Source organism: Anolis carolinensis, chromosome 2, assembly GCF_035594765.1.
Source record: "Anolis carolinensis isolate JA03-04 chromosome 2, rAnoCar3.1.pri, whole genome shotgun sequence".
Classification (NCBI taxonomy): domain Eukaryota; kingdom Metazoa; phylum Chordata; class Lepidosauria; order Squamata; family Dactyloidae; genus Anolis; species Anolis carolinensis.
This window is the reverse complement of record NC_085842.1, coordinates 175,001,870-175,025,880: the sequence shown is the minus strand read 5'-3', so window position 1 is coordinate 175,025,880 and position 24,011 is coordinate 175,001,870. Positions and strand designations below refer to the sequence as shown.

At 37.2% G+C, this 24,011-nt stretch overlaps 1 protein-coding gene across 1 annotated transcript in view; it reads left to right on the top strand.

Moving 5' to 3' along the window:
- smurf2 (SMAD specific E3 ubiquitin protein ligase 2) overlaps positions 1-24,011 on the top strand; it is a 110,358-nt gene that overhangs the window by 72,429 nt on the left and 13,918 nt on the right. Inside the window, exons 7-14 of the mRNA XM_008116381.3 lie at positions 776-859; positions 5,216-5,418; positions 7,991-8,075; positions 11,198-11,356; positions 16,649-16,862; positions 20,233-20,336; positions 22,406-22,520; positions 23,777-23,955. Coding sequence (XP_008114588.2) covers positions 776-859; positions 5,216-5,418; positions 7,991-8,075; positions 11,198-11,356; positions 16,649-16,862; positions 20,233-20,336; positions 22,406-22,520; positions 23,777-23,955 — 1,143 coding nt within the window. The remainder of the gene's footprint in view (positions 1-775; positions 860-5,215; positions 5,419-7,990; positions 8,076-11,197; positions 11,357-16,648; positions 16,863-20,232; positions 20,337-22,405; positions 22,521-23,776; positions 23,956-24,011) is intronic.

The window sequence follows — 24,011 nt, the reverse complement described above, 5'->3', positions numbered from 1 at the left end:
ACTATTTCTGCATAGGTACATATACAGAATTCAGAAATGCTCACTGAATGTGGCATGGTTCTGTGTTTTTACAACTGTCAGTGTTTACTGATCCTTATTCTTTACGCCATTCAGTATTTGATCACAAACTACTACTGAAAATGTACGTTGTAATTATATTGAATTTTGTGGGTTTCACACTGATGTGGTATTAGAGGCTGTCCAATAGTGATTAGAATGTTTTGTTTTGTAATTTGTACATATATAATGTGATTGGGGATGACAATTATGTACAATGACAACAACGTTATTTTATTCTAATTCAGAAGAGGCTAGATAAATTTTCTAAAATGCATGGGAAAGGGCAGCTATATCAGAATGTGATTCAGGATTTGTCTTGAACTCACATAATGGCTCCTCTTACAGAAAAAAAAATCCTTTTGATTTTTGGGGGTGTCCCCTTCTACACAGTACAACTCACATGTTTCAGGAGGTTCCCCTTACCCACTGTGGGCCATTTTCAGAAAGATAGCAAGATAGAAATTAACAATTACATTTGACAGAATAAGACACGGTTCTCTAGAATTATCTTCCATGGGAAGGAGAGAATCGGAGTCCACTTTTACTCCCCCCCCCCTCCACTTGTATGAAGATTACTCTTGATTCAGCCCACAATGTGTTGTGTCATAGCAATGAGAATGTAAATGAACATAGTAGGCTAACTGTTGGCTGAAACTCACATGGAGCAAACTTGTGATAAGTAAGACTTGTTTTGCTTTCATCATATACATTTTAGTTGGGAAGAAAGAAGGACAGCTTCTGGAAGAATTCAGTACTTAAATCACATTACACGAACAACACAGTGGGAACGACCAACACGGTAAGAATTATTTGAGAGAAGATGCGTACCATGAAATTTCAGAAAATAAATTTTTGTACCCACACTTTTTGCAACAATCAGTAGGAGCTCGCTATTTCTAGAACTTCTAGTTAATTTACATCTGACCACTCCCTATTATTATAAATACTCATGTATAAATTGACCTCATAGCAATCACTAATGCCAATTTAGAAATTAATTTGTTCATGGTAATTGTTAAAACGTTTTATACAGTATAATTTCATTATCTTAATAATGTAGTATCTTTTAAAAAAACCAAATACTGAGAGTTCACCATATTCCTAAATGCCATAAAGAAGCTAAATAATTTGAAACATTAATCCTTACTTGATCCATTAACATATGATTCAAATCATTATTATTTTTAATTTCAGTATTTTGAATAATTATTGTAACCTATTAATCTTAATTCTTTTTAAGCTCTGAAGAAGAAACTTTGTGTTTTTACAACTGTCAGTGTTTACTGATCCTTATTCTTTACGTCACTCAATATTTGATCACAAACTACTACTGAAAATGTAATTATATTGTAATTATATTGAATTCTGTGGGTTTCACAGTGATGTGGTATTAGAGGCTGTCCGGTAGTGATTAGAATCAGTAGGAGCTCACTATTTCTAGAACTTCTAGTTAATTTACATCTGACCACTCCCTATTATTATAAATACTCATGTGTAAGTTGACCTCGCAAATAAGTCAGGAAAGATATGGGAGCCAAAGTTATAGATTTACTAGGCATTCAAAAAGTGGCAGAAATGGAGAAAACAAAAAGGAGCTGTGCTTTTAGTTTCTCCCAGGACTTATCAGCCTCTCTCCTTTTGCCACTCTATTTAGAGAAAGGAGGCGGTTCCTTTTTTGTTGAGAGTTAAGGTACAGTACTTACATTGAGCCATGAAGAAATCTATCAGGTTTTTTTTGGACTAATTTTTGATTAACATTTCTAGACATATACATGGATATAGAGGGTAATTCTGCCACTTGATGATGTTGTCCTTGGTTACAAGGCTCTTCCCTAATGTTACTCCTATAATATAATTTTTTTCTACTGCTCAATCTGTTTCTTAGTAAGAATCAGAGAGAAATATAATGGAAGCTACTTTATATTCCTGTGATGCATGGTTATTTCTCAGCAAATAGTCAGAAAGGTTTGAGGTATGGCACTGTTCTTTCGTGTGGCATAAATTCCATTTCCCCATAACCTCCATCAGTATAGTGTTGCTCATACTAACCCTTGCAATAATGTGGGAATGGACTTGTTTGCAATAGGTGGGCACTCTGCCATGAGATGAGTCTGTAACATAAGATGGTTAGCATATAGGCCATCATGGCCATTTTGAATTTTTAAAAATAGTTTTTAAAAGTTTGAAATATTCCATATTGAGCAAGATAGAAATCAATGGTTACATTTGATAGGATAAGGCACAGTTCTCTAGAATTATGTTGCCTTGTTAATACAGTGATACCTTGATTTATGGATATAATTTTTTTTGTGACCAAGCTTGTAACTCAGATCTTGACTGGCATTTCAAAGCTAAGAATTGGAGGAGCGATGGTTCGTATCTCAAAAAAACCATAAGTTGGTGCACTTGTAAGTCAAGATTTCACTGCAAAATGTTTGCTAATTTGCAATCCTAGTCTGTAAAGCAACATGTCCAGATCCTTGCTTCATATGACATGCTAAAGAAACCAGTCCTTGTTTGATTAGCATTTGGCTTGTGGGAAGGAGCAACTTGAAACTAAATACTTTGCTTATTCAGTATAAGCCATTATTCTGGAATGCAGTTACTATGTTACCTGGGCTCTTCATTTCTCTTGGTTTCATTTTAAGTAGGATCTAAATGGCATGTATATTGCTATACAAAGCAGCATTGAATATTTTGTGGCAACAAGTAGTACTTAGATTTTGTCTCCCCCCCCCCAAGTCATTTTTATTCCAGAAAGAAAAGTGATAATAGAACAGTAATAACAAAACAAGCAAGTTTGGGGGGAGTATGCAATATTAGAAACTACACAACTACATTCTATCCACTGCTACAGAATTCCAACTAAATACCTATTAAAAATAACAAAACAAACAATAAATCAAAACACACAAATACTAGACTAAGGAACAGACAAAAAGACAGATCTATGAACCTCACATTCACAGTCTGATGGGTTTTATCCCTTACTAGTCTGTTCCCTTTAAATGATGTATAATGCTATTCTCATTCATAAATCCTGCAGTTGACAAGTGTTGTGAAAAAGTAATAAACACATCCCAAACTTCCTTTAAGTTGGTCAGAGATTTCTCCTTCATCAGCATAGTCAATTTGTTCATCTCAGTTAGTTCACAAATCTTTATACTGTAGAGTCTCGCTTATCCAACATAAATGGGCTGGCAGAACGTTGGATAAGTGAAAATATTGGATAATAAGGAACGATTAAGGAAAAGCCTATTAAATGTCAAATTATAGTATAATTTTACAAATTAAGCACCAAAACATCATGCTTTACAACAAATCAACAGAAAAAGCAGTTCAATACATGGCAATATTATATAGTAATTTTTATATTTACGAATTTAGCACCAAAACATCACAATATATTGAAAACATTGACTGTGTTGGATAATATAGAACGTTGGATTAGCAAAGGTTGAATAAGCGAGAGTCTGCTATACTTAGATTCTGTTACTAGGCTTCTGAATGGAATTGATTAGAATGAATATGTTGGCATTCTTGTCACTGATCATAATACTTTTAACTACCCATAGTTTTAGAGTCATTTCCTTTAATAAGGGGGAAAAAACACCTTTCTACTGCATAGTCTCTGTAATTTAAAAAAATCCCTTTTATAGAATTGCTGGATCTAAAAGAAAATACATACAAAGGTGGACATTACTAATCAATAAAATAAGAACAAAAACAAGAATAATACCAAACAGCATGCCTCCTATGGGTAAGGCAGGGCAGCATTCCCAACTTCAGCTTCAGCAAAATTTCATTCCAAAGTCCAAGACAGTGGATGCCTTGATTATGTTTTGTATTAACAAATTCAATAAATGGATGCAATTTCCCAACAAGTGTCCTGGCTTTTTTGTCTCTTGGTAATTTGTATGTTGTCTGACAATTTGTCTAGTAACCAAGCATCTCAGATCCACTTTCGCCAAGTATTCACTGATTATCTGTTTTCAAGGAATGTTTCCATAGAAGCATCTAAAGTAAATAATATAATTAGATTTTTGTACTTTTTTGTTTTTCCTACTTAAAGTGGTAACAGTTGGAGATATAATGATATATTTTCCCCAGTGATGGTTGAAGCTAGTTCCAGTATATTATGCCAAAATCTCTTTATGCTTGAACAAACAGGGCACTTTTGAATGTACTTATGTCATTGCATTGTCTCCAGCCTTTTGGGGCCAGTTTTTTAAACCATTATTGACATTTTAATTATAATAACATTTATGAATAATTTTCACAGCCCTAGTTGAGCGGGACTTCAAAGGAGGTGTACATGTTAGTCCCGATTGTTATTTTTACTGTTCCTAGGTCAGGTTACCAACCTCCCATAGCACTTTGTCCTCTGACGTATTTATGTTCAATTAAACTATTGTAAATTAGTGACACTTGATCCTTTATTTGTTGAGTAGAAAGATCATAGTCAAACAATGTCAGTGGTCACCTAGACAATAATTTAGAAGCAAAGGAGGATGAATGTGTAAATGCAGCCAACTCACAGATGGGCAGTAATTCCATGTTACTTTCTGTTGTATAAAAGGAATCTCTTGTGCCAGAAATGACACAAAGAAAGGCAGAACTCAGGTAAAATGCTCATCAACACCTCTAGAAAGAACAGGGAGTATAATCTTTTTAAAAATACTTTTCTGGGGTTTTTGGAAGTATGAGTGTGCAGACCTCCAAGGTCTTCTGGTGGAATAATTTCTCACTATCTTTGAAGGTTGAATAGGCAGTAATGTCTGCTTACCAATTTCCTTTGCCAGGACCTTCATCTTCCTTGCTGTATCTACTTTCTTAGGTGAGACATACCCTAAGGGCCTAATGATTCTTTGTCTATGACCCCCACAGTCTCATTCACTATTATCTTTGTTAGTGATCCTGCTGTAGCTCATGAAAATCTGTTGAACCAAGAGTAATGTGCAATCTCCAGCTTCTTACTCAAATTGGACTTCCTAGTTGCAACAAATTTTCCAAGATGTTCAAGTGAATTATATCTTTTCCAGTTTCACCTTCTACTCCATCTGAAATGTTACTCCATTCTTAGATATTAGGCAAAAATTGTGTATATGAGTTTACAAATGAACACACAAAGAAATCTGTTCTTTTTTTTCAATAGGCCAGCCTCAGAATATTCCAGTCCTGGTCGACCCCTAAGTTGCTTTGTGGATGAGAACACACCTGTCACAGGAATCAATGGTGCAACATGTGGACAGACATCTGATCCAAGGCTAGCAGAGAGAAGAGTGAGATCTCAGAGGCACAGGAACTACATGAGCAGGACCCATCTACATACACCTCCAGATTTACCTGAAGGATATGGTACGTATTGCTAAAACTGTTTAACTGTCTGTTTGATCCTTACCCAATCTGTGTATGATTGGCCATTTCTGAAGACGTGATCCACGTGTAGAAGCCTTCTGGCAAGTCTTTGCAGCATTGATCTTGTCGTGGTTGCAGCTATAGGGTTTTTAAAAACCCTTTGTTAAATAATTATGTGAAATCATTGTTGGGCTAGCAGTGATTGTGGCTGCAGGATTTTTGTTTCGTTGCATGAAAACATGTGTGGTTCATTTGGCAAAAAGGAGTTGGGAGATACCTTCATGCATAATAAGAGAGGCATTTCTTCCTCATCTATCATCATAATGAAAAGAGCAAAGGGGGGGAGAATTCTTCATGAGCTATTGGATAATGAAGAGAAACCATTCTCCTTGTTGTTACACTGCTGTAAGATCCCATGATAAGTGGAGGAATATAAATATTTTGATTGATTGATTGATTGATTAAATCATTAAATGCAGTAGAGGCAGCATTCATGAAGTATTCAGGTGAAAATGTTGATAAATAAATGTGTGGGCTAGGCATAGAATACATTATTGGGTGTGAATAATAATAAATATGCATCACATAGAACATTACTAGATGTATAGGATGAGCCTCTGGTATACATAAAATTGCATGGTATGCTGACTGCTTTTAAGTTGATTCCCACCATTAATAGCTGCTGGCCATAGAATCTTAGAGTTGGAAGGGGCTACAGGGGCCATCTAGTCTAAGCCTCTTCTACACAGGAATTCACAGCCAAAGCACTTCTGGAAGATGATCATCCCGCCTGTGCTTTCAGTTCTCCAAAGAGGAATTTACCTCTCGCCAAGCAGTCTATTTCAGTCCTGAACAGTTCTACAGCCAAGATGATCTTCCATGTTTGACATACAATGCTCAGTTTGGAATTTTTGTTGCATCTCTGATAGTTAACAAAATCTTTGTACAATCTAAGTCTTTGATTCAGCACTGTTTTATGAGATGGTCATGGATAACCATATTGCTTAGATTTCCTGCTTAATATGATCCTTCTTGCTATTAACTCTTGACAGTACCGTTCTATATGTTTGCATGTGTGCTGGGTACATGCAGTAATATAATCCCATTGTATTCCTAAAGAAACAGTTCTATTATTTCAGTGTATAAAATGCATAGGATATCTCAGTGTATTCAGGTATGTCCAGAAGGTTGATACCAATGAAAAGGCAATGGGCAATTATTTCACCTTTGCCTCCATCTGTTTAATGCTAAAAAAAAGAAAGAAAGAATGGTAGAAAAATATGGGAGCAAAATAAAATGGCAGAGAGTCAAATACCTTTAAATTGTAATAAACAAAGCAAGGCAACTGCATAACAGAATGGCCTAATCTAGAAGCACCTTCAGCCAGTGTCAGATACCATGACACACTATGTATACACTATCCCATGGTCTCGTCAAAAGGTTGCAGTAGTTGTTATACACAACATAGACATACATAAGATTGTGCTTTACGAAACTGAAATCAAGCAAATTCTACTATTCCAATTGGGCAGGAACAATGAAGAACAGTTTGTACATAGAACACAAAAGTGGAATAAAATATCAAAATATTGGGAATTTATAAGATAATATCACCCCAGTCCTCCTTATGTCTCACTATTCTCACTATTCAAGTAGTGAGAATTCAAGGTGCAGGTTATCACCTACAAAGCCCTAAACGGTTTGGGACCCACCTACCGTAGAGACCGCATCTCCCCCTATGAACCCGCACGTTCTCTTCGCTCGTCGGGGGAGGCCCTTCTCTCGCTCCCACCACCCTCACAGTCACGGTTGGTGGGGACGAGAGAGAGGGCCTTCTCCGTCATGGCCCCCCGTCTTTGCAACTCGCTCCCTAGGGAGATCAGGCAGGCCCCTAACCTCCTCTCCTTCCGGAGGAGCTTAAAAACCTGGCTCTTCCAAAAGGCCTTTGACATTTAATTGTTGTTGGATTGATCTATTTGCCCATTCCATAATAGCCCCATTCTTGATGTGTTGCCATTGTTATACTGCAATTTATTGTCCATTTCAACTGTGAAATTACCTTTCCCCATTTCGGCACATTCTGCACTTTGCCCGGGATTTATGAATTAGTCTCCAGTTTTTAACATTGTATGCTTCATGTTGATTTTAATGATTGTTTTTTTACTGATGTTGATGTTTTTATTGGGTTAATTGTGCTTTTGCGTTGTTATTGATATTTGATTGTTGTATCGGGCAAGGCCTCATGTAAGCCGTCCCGAGTCCCTTCAGGGAGATGGGGTGGGGTATAAAAATAAAGTAGTAGTAGTAGTTGTTGTTATTATTATTATTATTATTATTATTATTATTATTATTATTATTATTATAGACCACACATGGACAGCAATTCTGGAAAATTGAGCTTTAGACTGATCTCTGGGGAATGGGAATTCTACAAATAAATCCCTTCTGTGGCACATTTAATCCCTGATTTGCTTGTTCTACAACTCATGTTCACTGACATTTTATTTAGTCGAGAAAACAAATCCTTTTATTATTGTTGTTTGTTTTCACATTGGTATTTTTTAATGAACAGAGCAAAGGACAACTCAGCAAGGACAGGTGTATTTCCTACATACTCAGACTGGTGTAAGCACATGGCATGACCCCCGTGTACCTCGGTAAGGGAATATTTTGATTTTGTTTTGATTCTTTTAAATTGAGGGTTTTCCCAAATCAAACTAGTGCTGTTTATCAACATATAGGTAATAAATGAGAACAGCTTGCCTTGTTGGCATGGCTATCTGTGTCTGTTTGCGCAAACTCAGATTTAGAATTGGGTTCTACAGTTAAGAATATGATTTCACTGAAAACGCAATAAGTACTACATTCTTCAAGCCTGTATTTGAAGAGTGGTACAAACATGGTAGTGTTTGAAGCATCTAATACTTTACAGAAGCTGCATAAAGCTATGGAAGAGTTTTCAGTGGCCCAGATGGGATTTCAGTGCCTTGCATAACTTCTTTCCTCTGCCTTTGACTCAAAAAAAGTTTGAACAAAATATAGCTTACAGATCTGCCGATCTCATCAACTTGTCTTGGATTTCTCTGGCATAGAATGTTTAACTTTCTAAGTACTCTATGTGTGCAGTTGTGCATATTAACCAAAATACTGCTTGTGAAATTTATTTTTATTAACATTAACTTTCATGCACATTAATTACATTGAGAACATTCTGAGATGTTTTTTGATCTCAACGTATTTGAGGGGATAAAAATGTCCCATGCCCCCAGGAGTGTTTGTAGCACTGGATAAAGATATTCTTCAATATTATAATATTTTAAGACAGGGAGCATGTTTACATGAAGCAAAACACTTTAGTGGTTGTCAGATCTCCTTTTCTGCACAAGAAAGAAAGAAAGACTGAGAGAAATATAATTTCTGTCTCCCAGAAATACTATCATTGTTATTTCCAACTCAGAACAGAACAAAGACCTTATTGAAAACCCCTCCCCAAAATGGGAAAGGATTTAAACCCTAAAGAAACTTTCTGTTTTATTTGTTTCAGAAAGGATATGATGCTGTAGCACTCCAGCAGCACCACTACCATTGTTTTATGTTATTTTCTTAATTGAGTTGGAATATAGTACTTCAGTGGGCATTTTCCTCTGAACTTAACAAGCTGTTCCATTAGTGATTAGAATCATCCCTTGTGTACCAGGTTTGAAACTATCCTGCTAACACAGTCACATATCCTGAGAGGCAGCCAGTTTATTAGCAACTGCACATATTGCTCTTGTCTCGCTGTTGTTGAGGCTCAAAGACCTTGTCAGTACATAAAATGTTTTCAGGCTCATTGTGGCTCTAAAGGAGGAGATCCTGAGATTAGATGCCACCTTCCTGCAAAGTTATCTGTTCTCATTGTGAACCCCTACCAAGAGCAGTAGGTTAATGTATGCCTTCAGCAAAGCGCTTCCACACTTTGATTTTATTCCAGCTTCCACTCTTGTTCAGTGCTATGTCTCTTTTATTTGTTTTACACCGTATAACGTGCTTTCTGTGGGGAGCAATTCATAGGTTTTAACATTGTTTCTTTGTTTGAACCCATCATTGGCTCTGGGCATTTCTGAATGGTGTATGTGACTGCTTTGTGCTGAACACTGTAGATTTCTCCACTGAATCCTTCCAGCCTTTCCTCTCATGACTTCAGTCATGGCATCACCTGTCCTTCCTGGAGAAGATCAAAAAGAATATATAGAGAGAGGTTGTTTCTTATTTGTTGGTATAACCCCCCCCCCCCCCCCCCACACACACACACAAACACTGTCTTTCACCTGTTAATATTGGAGGCAATCTATGTTGCAGGTGGCTGATGCTCAGAGACATACCGTAGTTTAAAACACATCTTGCAACAATGTCATAAAGGTCTACCTTGTAGCTCTAGACATCGGCAACTTTTGTAACGGAATGCGATTCTGCAATCCTAAAATGCCAATTTTGGCAGAGTAGGAGTCATTTGACATTGACATATAATTGTTTCATACAGCATTGCCTTTTTCCATTTAGTTAAATTTGTTCAGTTCTGTTACTGTGCTAATTTGGTGATTGGTGTGTTCCAATTCTCCTTCTGCCATGAGACTAAAAGGACCACCTAGGGCCAGTCAATTTTTCCCAAACGTTACCTACTGTATAGAGTTGTGTATGTGTAAATCATTTATATACATATGCTAAAACCACCAGTAGTTAAACCATAGCAGGATAATGCTCTGGGTCTCAGATTATAATCCTACTATTGCTGTTGATTTCAACATGAAATTCACTTTTCAAGTTTTGTTTATTTTCTACATTATTGCATTGGTGGACAAGCTCTGGAAATTAGGAAACTACCTAGGTGCCCACTGTCAAATTTGATTAGGTGGTAGGAAACTGTATTTTATTTGTAAAAGTACTGTCATTTGTATAAAGCAAGATGTGCCAGTTCATAAACGGACTTCTAGTTCTGGGCCTATGAGTCTGATTTTAGACACGGGGGGATGTATCTTGATTTAAATGGGGAAAATATTACTAATATACATGTGGTTACCCTCACCCCTTTAAGAATATCCTTATACTGTACAAATGGAAAATGATCCATTACCGCTGCACAAGGGGGGGCAAAGCTATATGTATTGAGTCTGTATAAATTATAGCCCTAAAGTCAGAGAGTATTTGAACAGTTTGTCTGTTACCCCCAGCAAGTTGTCTTGGGGAAATATGGGACTGGTGGGCTGCTTGTTGTCAATTCCTAGTTTATGGGATTAGGAGTATTTATCGCATATAGCATCTGGTCTTCACAGTGGGCAAAAACTATGTGGTGCACTTTAAAGCCCTTCATTGAAAATACCAATGTATTTGCAAATGCTTTAAGAAAAAATGTAAGATATTCTTAAGAGATTTCTGTAATCTTTTAAGAATATTTGTTAAAACCAGTATGCAAGTCCTGTCAGTAAATATGGCAAAGGATGTTATTTTTGTTTTAAATCAGCATCACAATGATTGCTAGTGTATTTATTTGTTTTTAAAAATGTAGGTTATGTGACAAGAGCTTTCCCTAGGCATGTATAGTGGATTGTTTTTATCAGATTGTGTTTTTCTTTTCCTTTGGTGGGCTTATTCCTTGGGAGTAGAGATTCCAGCTGAACATATCAAGTTTCTGAAACAATGCATACACTCAGGCTTCATGGAATTGTTATGTTACATTTACACTTGTTTGGCTCAGATGCCAAAAGCTGAGGTATTTTTCATTTTATGTTTATTTTTGTAGGGATCTTAGCAACATCAATTGCGAAGAGCTTGGTCCTTTGCCTCCTGGATGGGAGATCCGAAATACAGCAACAGGCAGAGTTTATTTTGTTGACCATAACAACAGAACAACGCAGTTTACGGATCCACGGCTATCAGCTAACTTGCACCTGGTTCTAAAGTGAGTCCATGATGTCACCAGTCCATGTGGATTAATATTTAAAGAATGAAAGTATCTCTGATGGGGTGTAGTCACTAGATTCTGAAACTGTGCATTATGTAATTTCTTAGTGTTCAGCACATATCTCTTAAATCTGTTGTCATGGGCTATGAAGATTTTATATGAATCACAAACATACTATTAAGGGATTTTTTTGAGAAAAATACACATCACAAGTATAATTTATATTGCCATTATTTTATTATGACACAGCAAACAAGATAGATATGCTGGATTTCGTATCACAAAATCACAAGTCGAACACTTCCCAAGTGTCTAGGGCTGTGTGATGTATTTTCGGATGATGTTTGCAGATCTCAGTAGGGTGGCCTTTTGCAGTTGGTAGATCGTAATTTTGTCAATGTCTATTGTTTCCAAATGCCGGCTGAGATCTTTTGGCACAGCACCCAGTGTACCCATCACCACTGGGACCACCTGCACTGGTTTCTGCCAGAGTCTTTGAAGTTCAATCTTGAAGTCCTGATAGCGGCTGAGTTTTTCCTGTTGTTTTTCGTCAATGCGACTGTCACCTGGGATGGCAACATCAATGATCCAAATCTTTTTCCTTTCCACAACTGTGATGTTTGGTGTGTTGTGTTCCAGAACTTTGTCAGTCTGGATTCGGAAGTCCCACAGTATCTTTGCGTGCTCATTCTCCAATACTTTTGCAGGTTTGTGATCCCACCAGTTCTTTACTGCTGGGAGGTGGTCCTTGAGGCATAAGTTCCAATGAATCATTTGGGCCACATAGTTGTGCCTCTGTTTGTAGTCTGTCTGTGCAATTTTCTTACAGCAGCTGAGGGATATGATCAATGGTTTCGTCAGCTTCCTTGCACAGTCTGCACTTTGGGTCATCAGCTGATTTTTCGATCTTGGCCTTAATTGCATTTGTTCTTTCCATGCAGTGTTTTGTTGTGCCCGCTTTCAGCTCTAGTTTATAGTATTGCAATTATTGTTATTATTATTATTATTTAAAAATCTTTATTTGTATTCTGCCCTATCTCCCTAAGGGGACTCAGGGCGAATTCAACAAAAAAAGGCAAACATTCAGTGCCACAGTATATTCATAAATACAAGTACAAATAACCAACCAACCAGATCCCAAAATAAACCAACATCTAAGACAAAATTATAACCAGAAATTAAATAATAACAACCTGTCAATTAATTTACATCTAACATAAAAACAAAAATATAAATTTTTATAAAGTCACAATTAAAATTCATTTAAATTGTTTGTTAACATTATTATGCGGCCAGTAAAGCCAATAGAGCAAGAACCAACAGAGCCAGAGTATAATATGATTTCCAGTTGGTGGTATATTAACTATATATAGACTTCTAATTAATGCTTCTGACAATACAAAACAATTGCTAATGAACACCTTACAATCCGAATTCTGTGCCTGTTTACACCAAAGTTTACTCAAAAGTCCCACTGTGTAGAACTTATCCTAGGAAAGTGAGCATTGATTGTAGCATGAGTGTCCACAATGTTTCATCATTGTAAGGTCACACTAGACATGTAGCACTGTGTTTTTACTCTACCTGTTTTATTCTATTAAAATTATACTTTTCCAATTAAGTTTTATTTTTAGCCATCTTGAGGCTCATTTTTGAGAGAGCTAGTGAATTTAATGTCAATTAATTAATTTATCAATGAAAATATAATTACAGTTTGCTTGTCGCTATGTGTTTGGAACCAGTGGTTCCTTGCTTTGAGTCCCCGGATGTCATTAGACTACAATATTTGGAATCCCTGACCACCAGTCATGCTGGGAGTTGAGACCCAGCTACATGTGGAGGTCTGTAGATTAGAAACCATTATTCTAGGGGACAATTAGAGATATTTGAAGCACATAAACCACTAATTGCTTCAAAATGCTACATATGTAATAGAGAATGGATGGCATATGTTTTTGTAAAAATATGCATTTTGTTTGGGTTTCATCTTGTACACGGATCTGAAGCTGACCATGTTTTCAACCTAAAAAGCTTTTGAGAAAAAGGAGCCCTCCAATTTTTCTGTGTTTCCAAAATCAAGAAAGGAAGAGATTTCAAAGATATATAGAAGACAATTTATTGCTCAATGTGTTTTGTGTTATAAAACTTCCTGAGGGATAACTGTGATTAAATTCTTTCAAAGAGAAGCAAACCTTGAGTTATTTTGAGATGAAAGACAAAACTGTGTCTATTTCCCTTTGAAACAGTTGCCCCAAGAAAGACTTTTAACCCATAAAGTATTGGGCAACAAAATTGTCTTCTCCCTAGTTGCTCCTGCATTTTGTGTTTCGCCTCCCCTCTCCTCCTCCATTGGTTAGCCAGGTTTCCAAGAGCAGAAGAGGCTTTCAGAGTCAAATTTTCTATTGTCTAGACAAAACTATCCATTTGTTCAGACACCCCTGGAATTTTCCTTTGTTGTTCCTTATTCTTGACGCCTTTTAAATGCTATTTCTAGGAAACACCTGTGCAGCATTAAGCTCCATAAAAGGCTGAATGGCTAGAAAACCAAGTGCATCTGTAGGGAATTGGGCAGCAAGAAGCCAGAGGGCAGGATTAGGTGATGAAACTCTGGAATAGGAATCTCTTTCTGGAGGTAGCCTGAGAGGCTCCAGCAAGTTTAAAAAAAATGTTAAATCATATCTTCCAATTGTATGGAAATACAGGAAGGTGTGGCTAGTGTATATCTTTAAAAATTGCCTGTTGCTACAAAATGCTATATTCATTCTTATTGGCTGGGAAATGTTGGAGGTCTCTGCAAATGTCTACTAGAGAGGAATGTTTGAGTTTATTATTACAAAGCATTTATTTTAGATTTTAAAAGCACTTTTCTTTTTTCTCAGCACTAATGTTCTATGAGTAACTGATTTGATCTATACAGTGTTCCCTCACTTATCGCGGGGGTTAGGTTCCAGAACAACCCGCAATAAGTGAAAATCCGCGAAGTAGGGACACTAAATGTATTTTAATATTTATACATTATTTTAGTAGTTATACACTATTTTAAGTCTTTATCAACCAATTGTGTGTTGATAAATCGCCGCCTCCTCCTCCTGTTGCCGCTTGGGCTCCTTTTCTCTCCCTTTGGCTTCTCCTTCTTCCCTTCCGTAGGTTGTAAATTGTGATTTTTTATGATTTATTATAGTCTTTTAGAGTTTATTGAAAAACCGCGAAACAGTGAATTCACGAAAAGTGAACCGCAAAGTAGTGAGGGAACACTGTATAGATTTCCAAAATAGCTGACATAGTCTTTAGAAAAATCTTTAGAAAAAAATGTTACTTGCAAATTCTAAAATCATAGAAGCTTTTTGTACTTCGCAAGCTGTTTTAACCACATATTTCAGCTTTTTTCATTTGTACATCTGTTTTTCATTATGAAAGGATTTGAAAAATCCAATGAGCAATGTTATCAGCAAAAATACATCTTTTGATAAATCTATAACCTTTGATTTTCTAAATAATTAAGATAAAATTGTTAGTCTCAGTAATATTGCACCTACCACCATCCATCCTCATTTGCGATTTTGTCCTGGAGGACTGAGAATATTTCTAGAGAGGACATATTTTGTTGGATGCTGGTAGGCGAAACCACAGATATTGGGGCCATGAATGCAGAGCCATACTATAGTAGATTTTTAGAATCAGGAGAATTTATCACAAAAAAGATATAATAAGTGTTGATGACATTGGACATTTTGCCATTCTAGGTAAACATATTAAAATGGTCTCTGGTACTCCCTCTCTTACAGTCTCATGTCCTTAGCTCCAGTTTGCTCAGCAACATGTTACTGCATAGCATCAAGCCCAGTTCTGTTTTGTTTTTGTCAAGAAAGGTGACTGTAGAAAAGGAAAATCTCTGTTTCAGCGAAAAGTTTTGCCCCATATTAAGTGAAGTATCAAGTTAGCCACCTTTTGTTCTCTTTGTTATTTAGGGAGTATTTTAATGGTCCAATTGTTTTTGTTTGTGTTGAATTCTAATACAATAGCAAGGCTGAAAATTGTAGGTGTATTCTTATTGTTTAGAAAATACTATATTTTCTGACATTTAAGAGATCATAAAGAAGAAGGATGAATTGCTTACCTGTAACTGTAGTTCTTCAAGTAGTCATCTGTGAACTCACATACATAATGCCATCCATCCTCCCTTTGTTGCATCCTGCCTATCCTTCGATCTTTGGTTGTTGTGCTGTCCAGGGAACTGAAGGTTTAGGTGTGAAACACACTGCTATGATCAGTGGGGCTGAGTGGGCTGCTGCAAAACTGCTTAGAAAATACCTCTAAAAGATTTCAGTGATATAGAGTGCAGGTGCAAGTAACCCATTTGTGCAAATTTACATATGATCACGTAAAGAAATACAGTTACAGGTCAGCAACCTGTCCCCCTTCTGTATGTTCCAGAGGCTATTTTTCTGTACAAATATAGCTGAAATAATCTGCATCATAATCAGAAATCTTATGTAACTTTTGAACATGCAATTTTTCTGGTTGCTCCTGACCAAAATAGTAAATGTCCACTTAACAATTGTCCCCCCCCCCCAATCATTGTTTGTAGTTCATAACATTTTTAAGGAAAAGGTTGCAAAATACAGTCTACTTACAATGTTCCCATTACTCCTAACCTTATTACTATAGAGAATATCAAGGATTCTTTAATTTTAAAATGCTTTCTTATGAAGCTCCCCCCACCTACACATTTAGCTCCACTACATTTTTAAGCACAACTAGTAAAAATATTCATTTATCCCTGCCAACCGGCTACTTGTGAATTTGCCTACATTCCTGTGGTCAAGACTAGTCCAGGTACAAGGGGGACCACCTTTGCCAAAGTGCCTGTACAAGCATTTTTGTATGCTCATTCTTCAGGACAGCCATTTAAAATGCGGTGTGGTATCCAGTTTTAGACTTGTGTGTGTGTGTGTGTGTGTGTGTGTCGTGACGTAATCCTGAATATTAACATGAAAGACATTAAAACATACAAAGGAAACATGAGAGCTTTTGAACATTTGACACAAAAATAGTGCTGCCGCATACTCAACAGAATGTTTTAAAACCTCTGAAGCAAATTGAAAATTATCAAACCAGACAGACGTGAATGCCCTCAGTCATCTTAAAAGAATTGTAGCAAAACAAGACATTGTAACTATAGTAACCACCATTATATTTGCCTGAACATTTTGATTCCAGTGCCTATTGATGTGAGAAGGGAAACAATTGAAAACCTTGAATTACTCGAAGTTGCTATTTTTTTTCCAGCCGTCAGAACCAACTTAAAGACCAACAGCAGCAGCACCAGCAGCAACAGGTAGTATCATTGTGCCAGCTTCCCGATGAGGCCGAATGTCTAACGGTACCAAGGTACAAGCGGGACTTAGTGCAAAAGCTTAAGATTCTGAGGCAAGAGCTGTCTCAGCAGCAGCCCCAAGCTGGACACTGTCGCATAGAAGTCTCCAGGGAAGAAATCTTTGAGGTAACTTTGAGTACACATTTTATTTACAGCAGAATAAACATATTGGACAGGACAGAGCAAAACAAGCAGGAGGAGAGAAAAATGGCAAATTGGAAAATAGAAAACTATGTCATACTGGCTCAGTGTGTGATTTTGGTGCAGTATGTCTATTAGCATTTACAGTAAAAGACTGCTCCACAAAAACTATCCATTGCATCAGTGTTCATGACTTTATTTAAAAAACATTCAGATTATTAGTGCTATTGAAGATCTTAAATTTCAAAAGGGGAGCTAAGTTGGATGGAAACTACACTGTGGTGTAGTAACTTGGGAATTGGGCTCTGGCTCTGAGACTAGGGTTTGGAATAGAATAGAATAGCTTCATTTGTTATTGTGTTACTGCACAATGAAATTACATGCCTTCCCCCGCACACAACACAAAACAACACATCCATCCCTCCACACACCCCACCACGCAGCCTCCAATGCCACATTAGTGCGAAACCACTGAGTTCAACATAGCCACAGCTCTAGGATAAAACTATCCTTGAATCCTCATGCAGCCATGGAAACCTATTCGTGACTTTAGGCAGATTCCACTCTCAGCCTCATAGGAGGACAAAGGCGAAGCTACTTTTAACAAATCTTTCCCAGAACACCCCTTTACAGACCTCAGGTACCCCAGAATAACCTGAAGGCAATTTTAATAACATTTACAATTAAAACAAAATGTTAAAACATAAAATTTAAAAAACATCAATTGAAAATTACATCAATTCAAAATCATACTTCGGATTTCTCTTCTCTTGTCATAAATGTTCTTCTGCCAGTTAGTTGTAGAGATACAATCAATTGGAGTAGTGGTCTGTGGGTAGAACTTGGAAGCTCTTCTGGAAGATGAGTGAAAAAGAAGGATAGAGAAAGAATGGGACAAGGAAGGAGCTGAATTATGCTAGATAGAAGTCTGTGCTAGATAGAAGCACAAACGTCAGCCAAAGTAACTTAGTTCTAACTTATTTCCCATGCCACATGGTTGGGCAGAGTTTGAATTCTGTAAAATTTGAAGTAGTCCGAAGTCTGCTCAATTGATTTGTGAGCATCTTTGAACAGGACTGCACTCTAGTTATGTAGTGTACACATGCTTCCTTAGAATCAAGTCCTGTTGAAAATAATAATAATAATACCTGCTGCTAATTGTGGCTCAAGGTGGGGTTCAACATCATTAAAACAAAGAGATAAAACACTTTGAAATACAAGATACATATAGTTAAAAAGCAGGTTAACATCTACTGATGAAATGCAGATTAAAATTGTGTCTTAAATCCCAACAGCTCATTTAGCTGTCAGAGCTCTTCTGGCAGGTCATTCCACAGTCTTGAAGTGGCCAATGAAACCTGGGGATGAAAGCTGCTAATCATGTTCTAGCTGATTGGAGCTCAGGGACCTCAGTGTCCTAAAGGGCAGATTGTATGGGAGAAGACAATCCTATAGGTAATCTGGACCCAAACTATGTAGGGAAATAATTTGAGCTTTGGTTTACCAGTGGAAGTTGCCTATCACAATCATAAGGTATTATCACTATACTAGGCTGTTCAAGGGTGTTTTTGAGAGCCCTCATTTTGCACGGGTTACAGGGATCACTTTAATTCAGCATAGTCTTCTCATGTGCTGATTGTGCTAGAAGAATTTTTTTATTACAGAAATATGGTCCAGCACTAAAAGTCTTGATGTCTTCTTTCCTGTATATAATGTCATGCCCCCACAGAGTCTCTTTTGCTAAGCCTCAATTGTCCCCTTAATTAAAATGAGTTTCATTATTTTCTGTATAGTTTTCTGTGGCAGGGAACCTTAAACCCTGTCCCTTTTAGACCCCCCCCCCCCAAGGCAGAGATTGCAGTACTCTAGTCCTCCTCGGCATAGTCACAAGCCCCGGTGGCATAACGGATTAAATCCTTGTGCTGGCAGGACTGCTGACCGACAGGTTGCCGGTTCGAATCCAGGGAGAGAGGATGTGCTCCCTCTGTCAGCTCCAGCTCATGCAGGGACATGAGAGAAGCCACCCACAAGGATGGTAAAACATCAAAACATCCAGGCATCTCCTGAGTAATGTCCTTGCGGACGGCCAATTCTCTCACGCCAAAAGCGACTTGCAGTTTCTCAAGTTACTCCTGACATGAAAAAAAATCTACATTTAAAGTTTAGGAAAGTCCAGTCTAAAGTTAAGGAAACTCAGTTTAAGAAGTCAAAGGTTAACAAGGAAATTGCAATCAAGAAAATATCAGTTAAGTTCTGATCTCCCATCTGTTCCTTTAAAGTATTTGTTTATTAGTCAGTCCCTGAGAAGAGTTAGGGTACTGTTCTTTCCTACAGTTAATTTATTTCTCTTTATTGTTACATCTTTTTGTTGTAATTTTCTAACTCTGTCCTCATTGAGAATTGGGCACCTGGAAGTTAGCTTGTGGGACAGAACAGGCATATTAAGACAGACAGTAAATCCTTTCATGTTTGCTAGTATAAGGCATATACATTTGAATAATATTATAATTTTAAATAGATTTTTAACAGACTAGAGAGATGGGCCGAAACTAACAAAATGAAGTTCAACAGGGACAAATGCAAAGACGCAGAATGGGGGACCCCTGGCTTGACAGCAGTACGTGTGAAAAAGATCTTGGAGTCCTCGTGGACAACAAGTTAAACATGAGCCAACAATGTGATGCGGCTGCTAAAAAAGCCAACGGATTTCTGGCCTGCATAAATAGGAGCATAGCATCTACATCCAGGGAAGTCATGCTCCCCCTCTATTCTGCCTTGGTCAGACCATACCTGGAATACTGTGTCCAATTCTGGGCACCGCAATTGAAGGGAGATGTTGACAAGCTGGAAAGCGTCCAGAGGAGGGCAACTAAAATAATTAAGGGTCTGGAGAACAAGCCCTATGAGGAGCAGCTTAAAGAACTGGGCATGTTTAGCCTGCAGAAGAGAAGGCTGAGAGGAGACATGATAGCCATGTACAAATACATGTAGGGAAGTCATAGGGAGGAGGGAGCAAGCTTGTTTTCTGCTTCCCTGCAAACTAGGACGCGGAACAATGGCTTCAAACTACAGGAAAGGAGATTCCACCTGAACATCAGGAAGAACTTCCTCACTGTGAGGGCTGTTCGACAGTGGAACTCTCTGCCCCGGACTGTGGTGGAGGCTCCTTCTTTGGAGGCTTTTAAGCAGAGGCTGGATGGCCATCTGTCGGGGGTGCTTTGAATGTGATTTCCTGCTTCTTGGCAGGGGGTTGGGCTGGATGGCCCATGAGGTCTCTTCCAACTCTACTATTCTATGATTCTAGATTAAAAGTATTGCAATAGTACTCACAAAGCAATATCTAATGTAATTTCAGGAGTCTTACAGGCAAGTCATGAAGATGAGGCCTAAAGACCTATGGAAGAGATTAATGATAAAATTTCGTGGGGAAGAAGGCCTCGATTATGGAGGAGTTGCCAGGTAAACAATTTTTTTTAATTTTGTGATGATCCAGAAGCAACAGGTTTTGCTCATGGGTGAACTATCTGGTGAAGGGTTTTAAAGTGAGCCCAGCAATTTCTGGTGAATTTGGGGTTGTGATCATGCTGGCCACATGACCTTGGAGGTGTCTACGGACAATGCCGGCTCTTCAGCTTAGAAATGGAGATGAGTACCAACTCCCAGAGTCGGACCCGACTAGACTTAATGTCAGGGGAAAACCTTTACCTTTACCCTTGGGGATTTAGACTCAGTTTCCCATGTTGGCCTTCTAGCAACATTTTTTTTTTTTGCAGAACAGTCCCTAATCTTATTACCTTTATATAGAAGAATGTATATTTAAAGCAGAATGTATACAATATTAGGTGACACAAAGTAAGATTCTCAACAGCTCTCAAATCAGTGGTTTTGTCACAAGAGTTCAAGCTTCCTTATTCTAAAGAGAAGCCCTCTATGGTTTTAAGCAAGGCAAATGCTCCTAGCTTCAGTATTAAAGTTTAGTAGGAAAAGTGCTGGTTTTTCTGGTAAGCAACGGCAATAATGTTTGTTACCTCAATCAAGCTTCCTTATTCTTGTGGAACTTATCAGCAGTCCTTATAGTTGTGAGGTGGGTGAGTGGATTTTCCCAACAACAGTGTATTATTGAAACATATCCATGGTGTCATGCAAAATATTTTAGACTGCATTGGTCTTAAAAGGGCAATTAAGACAAGTGAGTTAACAAACACTTGATCTAAGTGGAAGAACTGGTAAAACTGATTTGTTGACATTCACCTAACACATTTTGTATCAAAGTGCATAATAAATATAAGCACATTTCAGATGGCAAATGGGCTGGAGCAGAGGATGACTCCTCTCTGCGTAAATCCAAAACACATATATTTCTAACAACTAACAACTAGCAAATGCTTCTGGGCAGCTTTTTATCCATTTCAAAACTAGAATAAAGCTGTTTCAGGTGCTATTGAGATCTAACTTGCTTTCCTTCCACCAGCAATTCTATTCAGCACAAACTGGCCAGCTGGCAATGAGATTTAGTGACGAGCCAGGGGAGTAAATCTCAGAAGCACTATAAAATTCTATGTACTCTTGCTGTTGCTAAAGCCAATATTTATCAACGGGAGCAAATTTATTTAGCACTTTAAAATATAGGCTTTTAAAGTAATAGTCCTTTGAGTTATTGGCGTATTTCAACATGCTGTCACATAATTATTTAGGACACAATAGCTGAACTATATGAAGGCTTACCATCTAAGAGTATGCTTGCATTGCTCATGCACTGAAATAAGTAACCGCTACAGAATACTAATTAAGAATTAAGTCAGATCTTAAATATTATATACATAAACTGGAGATGCCAATATTATTTTATTATGGATTAAATTATTGGAGCTTCCTTGGCAATTTTAAAATGTATTTTTGACTTGTACACAACCGTCTGATATTGTGTTCATGCTGTATTACTAATATATAATTAAAAGAAGCAGAGGGTATTAATGACTCTATTCAACTAAAATGTTGCTTCTGAGCTTAGGGAAGGAATCTGCTTAGGACAGATTTAATACCGTTCTTTTTGTCTGTTTCCATACTGCACTTTTTTAAATAACTAAATAATGTACTGTATTTGCTTCAGTCTTGTTCTTCAACTAGTTACTGTTAATGTTTTCTTTAATAGGTTTCCTTATTTTATTCTGTGCTATGTATACCCCCACCACCCTACCCTCACAATTAAAAATGTTGTATAATCCCTTATATCGCTAGTTTCTGGGATTTAGCTGTTCTCACAAAAATGTGAAGTGTCCTTTATTCACAGAGTGTTGTCTATTGTGTATGTTCTGTAGCTGATGCAAGCATAGGATGCATAACATTTTCTTATCATTTAGCATGAATTTACTGAAGAGATCAAACAAGTCCCCAAGATATTTAGTTGAAATAAAATTGAGGCAAGACCCTAAGCATAACCCTTAGGATCATGATTGTAAATTTATCTTTAAAGACCTATATTTTTGTGCAACTTTTGTCTGATCTCAACATGCTTGTGTTTTCTTCAGAGAATGGCTCTATTTGCTTTCCCATGAAATGCTGAATCCATATTACGGCCTCTTCCAATATTCGCGTGACGATATCTATACGCTTCAGATAAATCCAGATTCGGCTGTTAACCCGGTATAAAGAAGCATTTTGTTAAATTTATATGCTCATTCTAGCCAGCAAGTTGTCTTTTCAGTATTGATATTAACATTATAAAACCTCATTTTTTGTGCGATCATCACCTTTATTTTTAGTACAGATAGTGATTTTTTTTTGCATCAATGTATTAAATAAATAGTAAAAATGTCTCCCCAAGATCCTAGAATGTCTACAAGGACGCTAAATGGAATTTGTGGTTTTGGAATTTGTGTCTTGGATATAATGCATTCTTCTTTATGCCCCCATGCTATCACACAAGCATTTCTGATCTTGTCAATATTAAGAACACTTTTCATTAGGAACACTTACAGTCAACTTTCCTGATTTTGTCAGTGGACATAGGCCCACAAAGACAATTTGGGAAGCTGTCCCATCTGTGTCACTAATGACGAAGATTTTACTAGTTCATGTATCAGGCATTTGGGAAGAGAAGGAGTGCTATATGAAATCAAGCTTGTTAAATGTCCTAACACCTATGGATTAGTAGCTGGATACAAAAAAACCCAGAAACAGCAGCATCCAGCCTAGATGTTTTGCTATTACAAAGAGATTGCTTCCTACCTCCTATTTCTTTGGTGTTTGTAGTCTTGCTCTCCAAGTTAACCTCAAATATCCCCCAGTCCTTGTCTCATGTCACAACACAGCACATTAATAACAGAACAGAAACATAGCCAAAGTGGAAGCTGATACCACAGGATGGATAGATAAATAGACATGATATATTTTGCATTACAGATGGTAGTTAAAACTGGCAAGCCCAAGGCAACAAAACAAAGCAAAGCTGGAGGCTTATTAAAATGTAACAAGCACCAGAATAAAGAAGGTTAGGAAAGCAGCAATATTTATGCTAAGCTGTTTTGGATTTGCACAGTATTATCCTGTCTCCTTTGGTAATGTAGACCAAACTAACCTTGGATAAGTGGTTTGAAAGATTTTGTATATATGTTTAGCTCTTATTCTTTAATTGGGATTATGTTTAAATATGCATACTTTAAATTTTTCATTGGTTAATATGATTTTATTCTGTATACTTTTATTTTTCTAGCTTCCTTTATTTTGTTAGAAAAGACATTTTTTAAAACTTTTTAAAAGGTTTCCTACTTTTGTGGTGTCATTTAAGAGATCTAATGTGTGTTGTTTCAAATATGATCATGTTTCATTATGCAGATCTGAATAATGCCTACACTTTGGAATTAGGATTGATATGGATATTTGTGTTCTTTCCACTCCAGGAACACTTGTCCTACTTTCACTTTGTGGGGCGGATCATGGGGATGGCTGTGTTTCATGGACATTACATTGACGGAGGCTTCACGTTGCCTTTTTATAAGCAGTTGCTGGGAAAGCCAATTACACTGGATGACATGGAATTAGTTGACCCAGATCTTCACAACAGCTTAGTATGGATACTGTATGTACCAAGCCCTTCAAAAGGATGATTGTGTTAAAACGATTGTATTTTTTAAT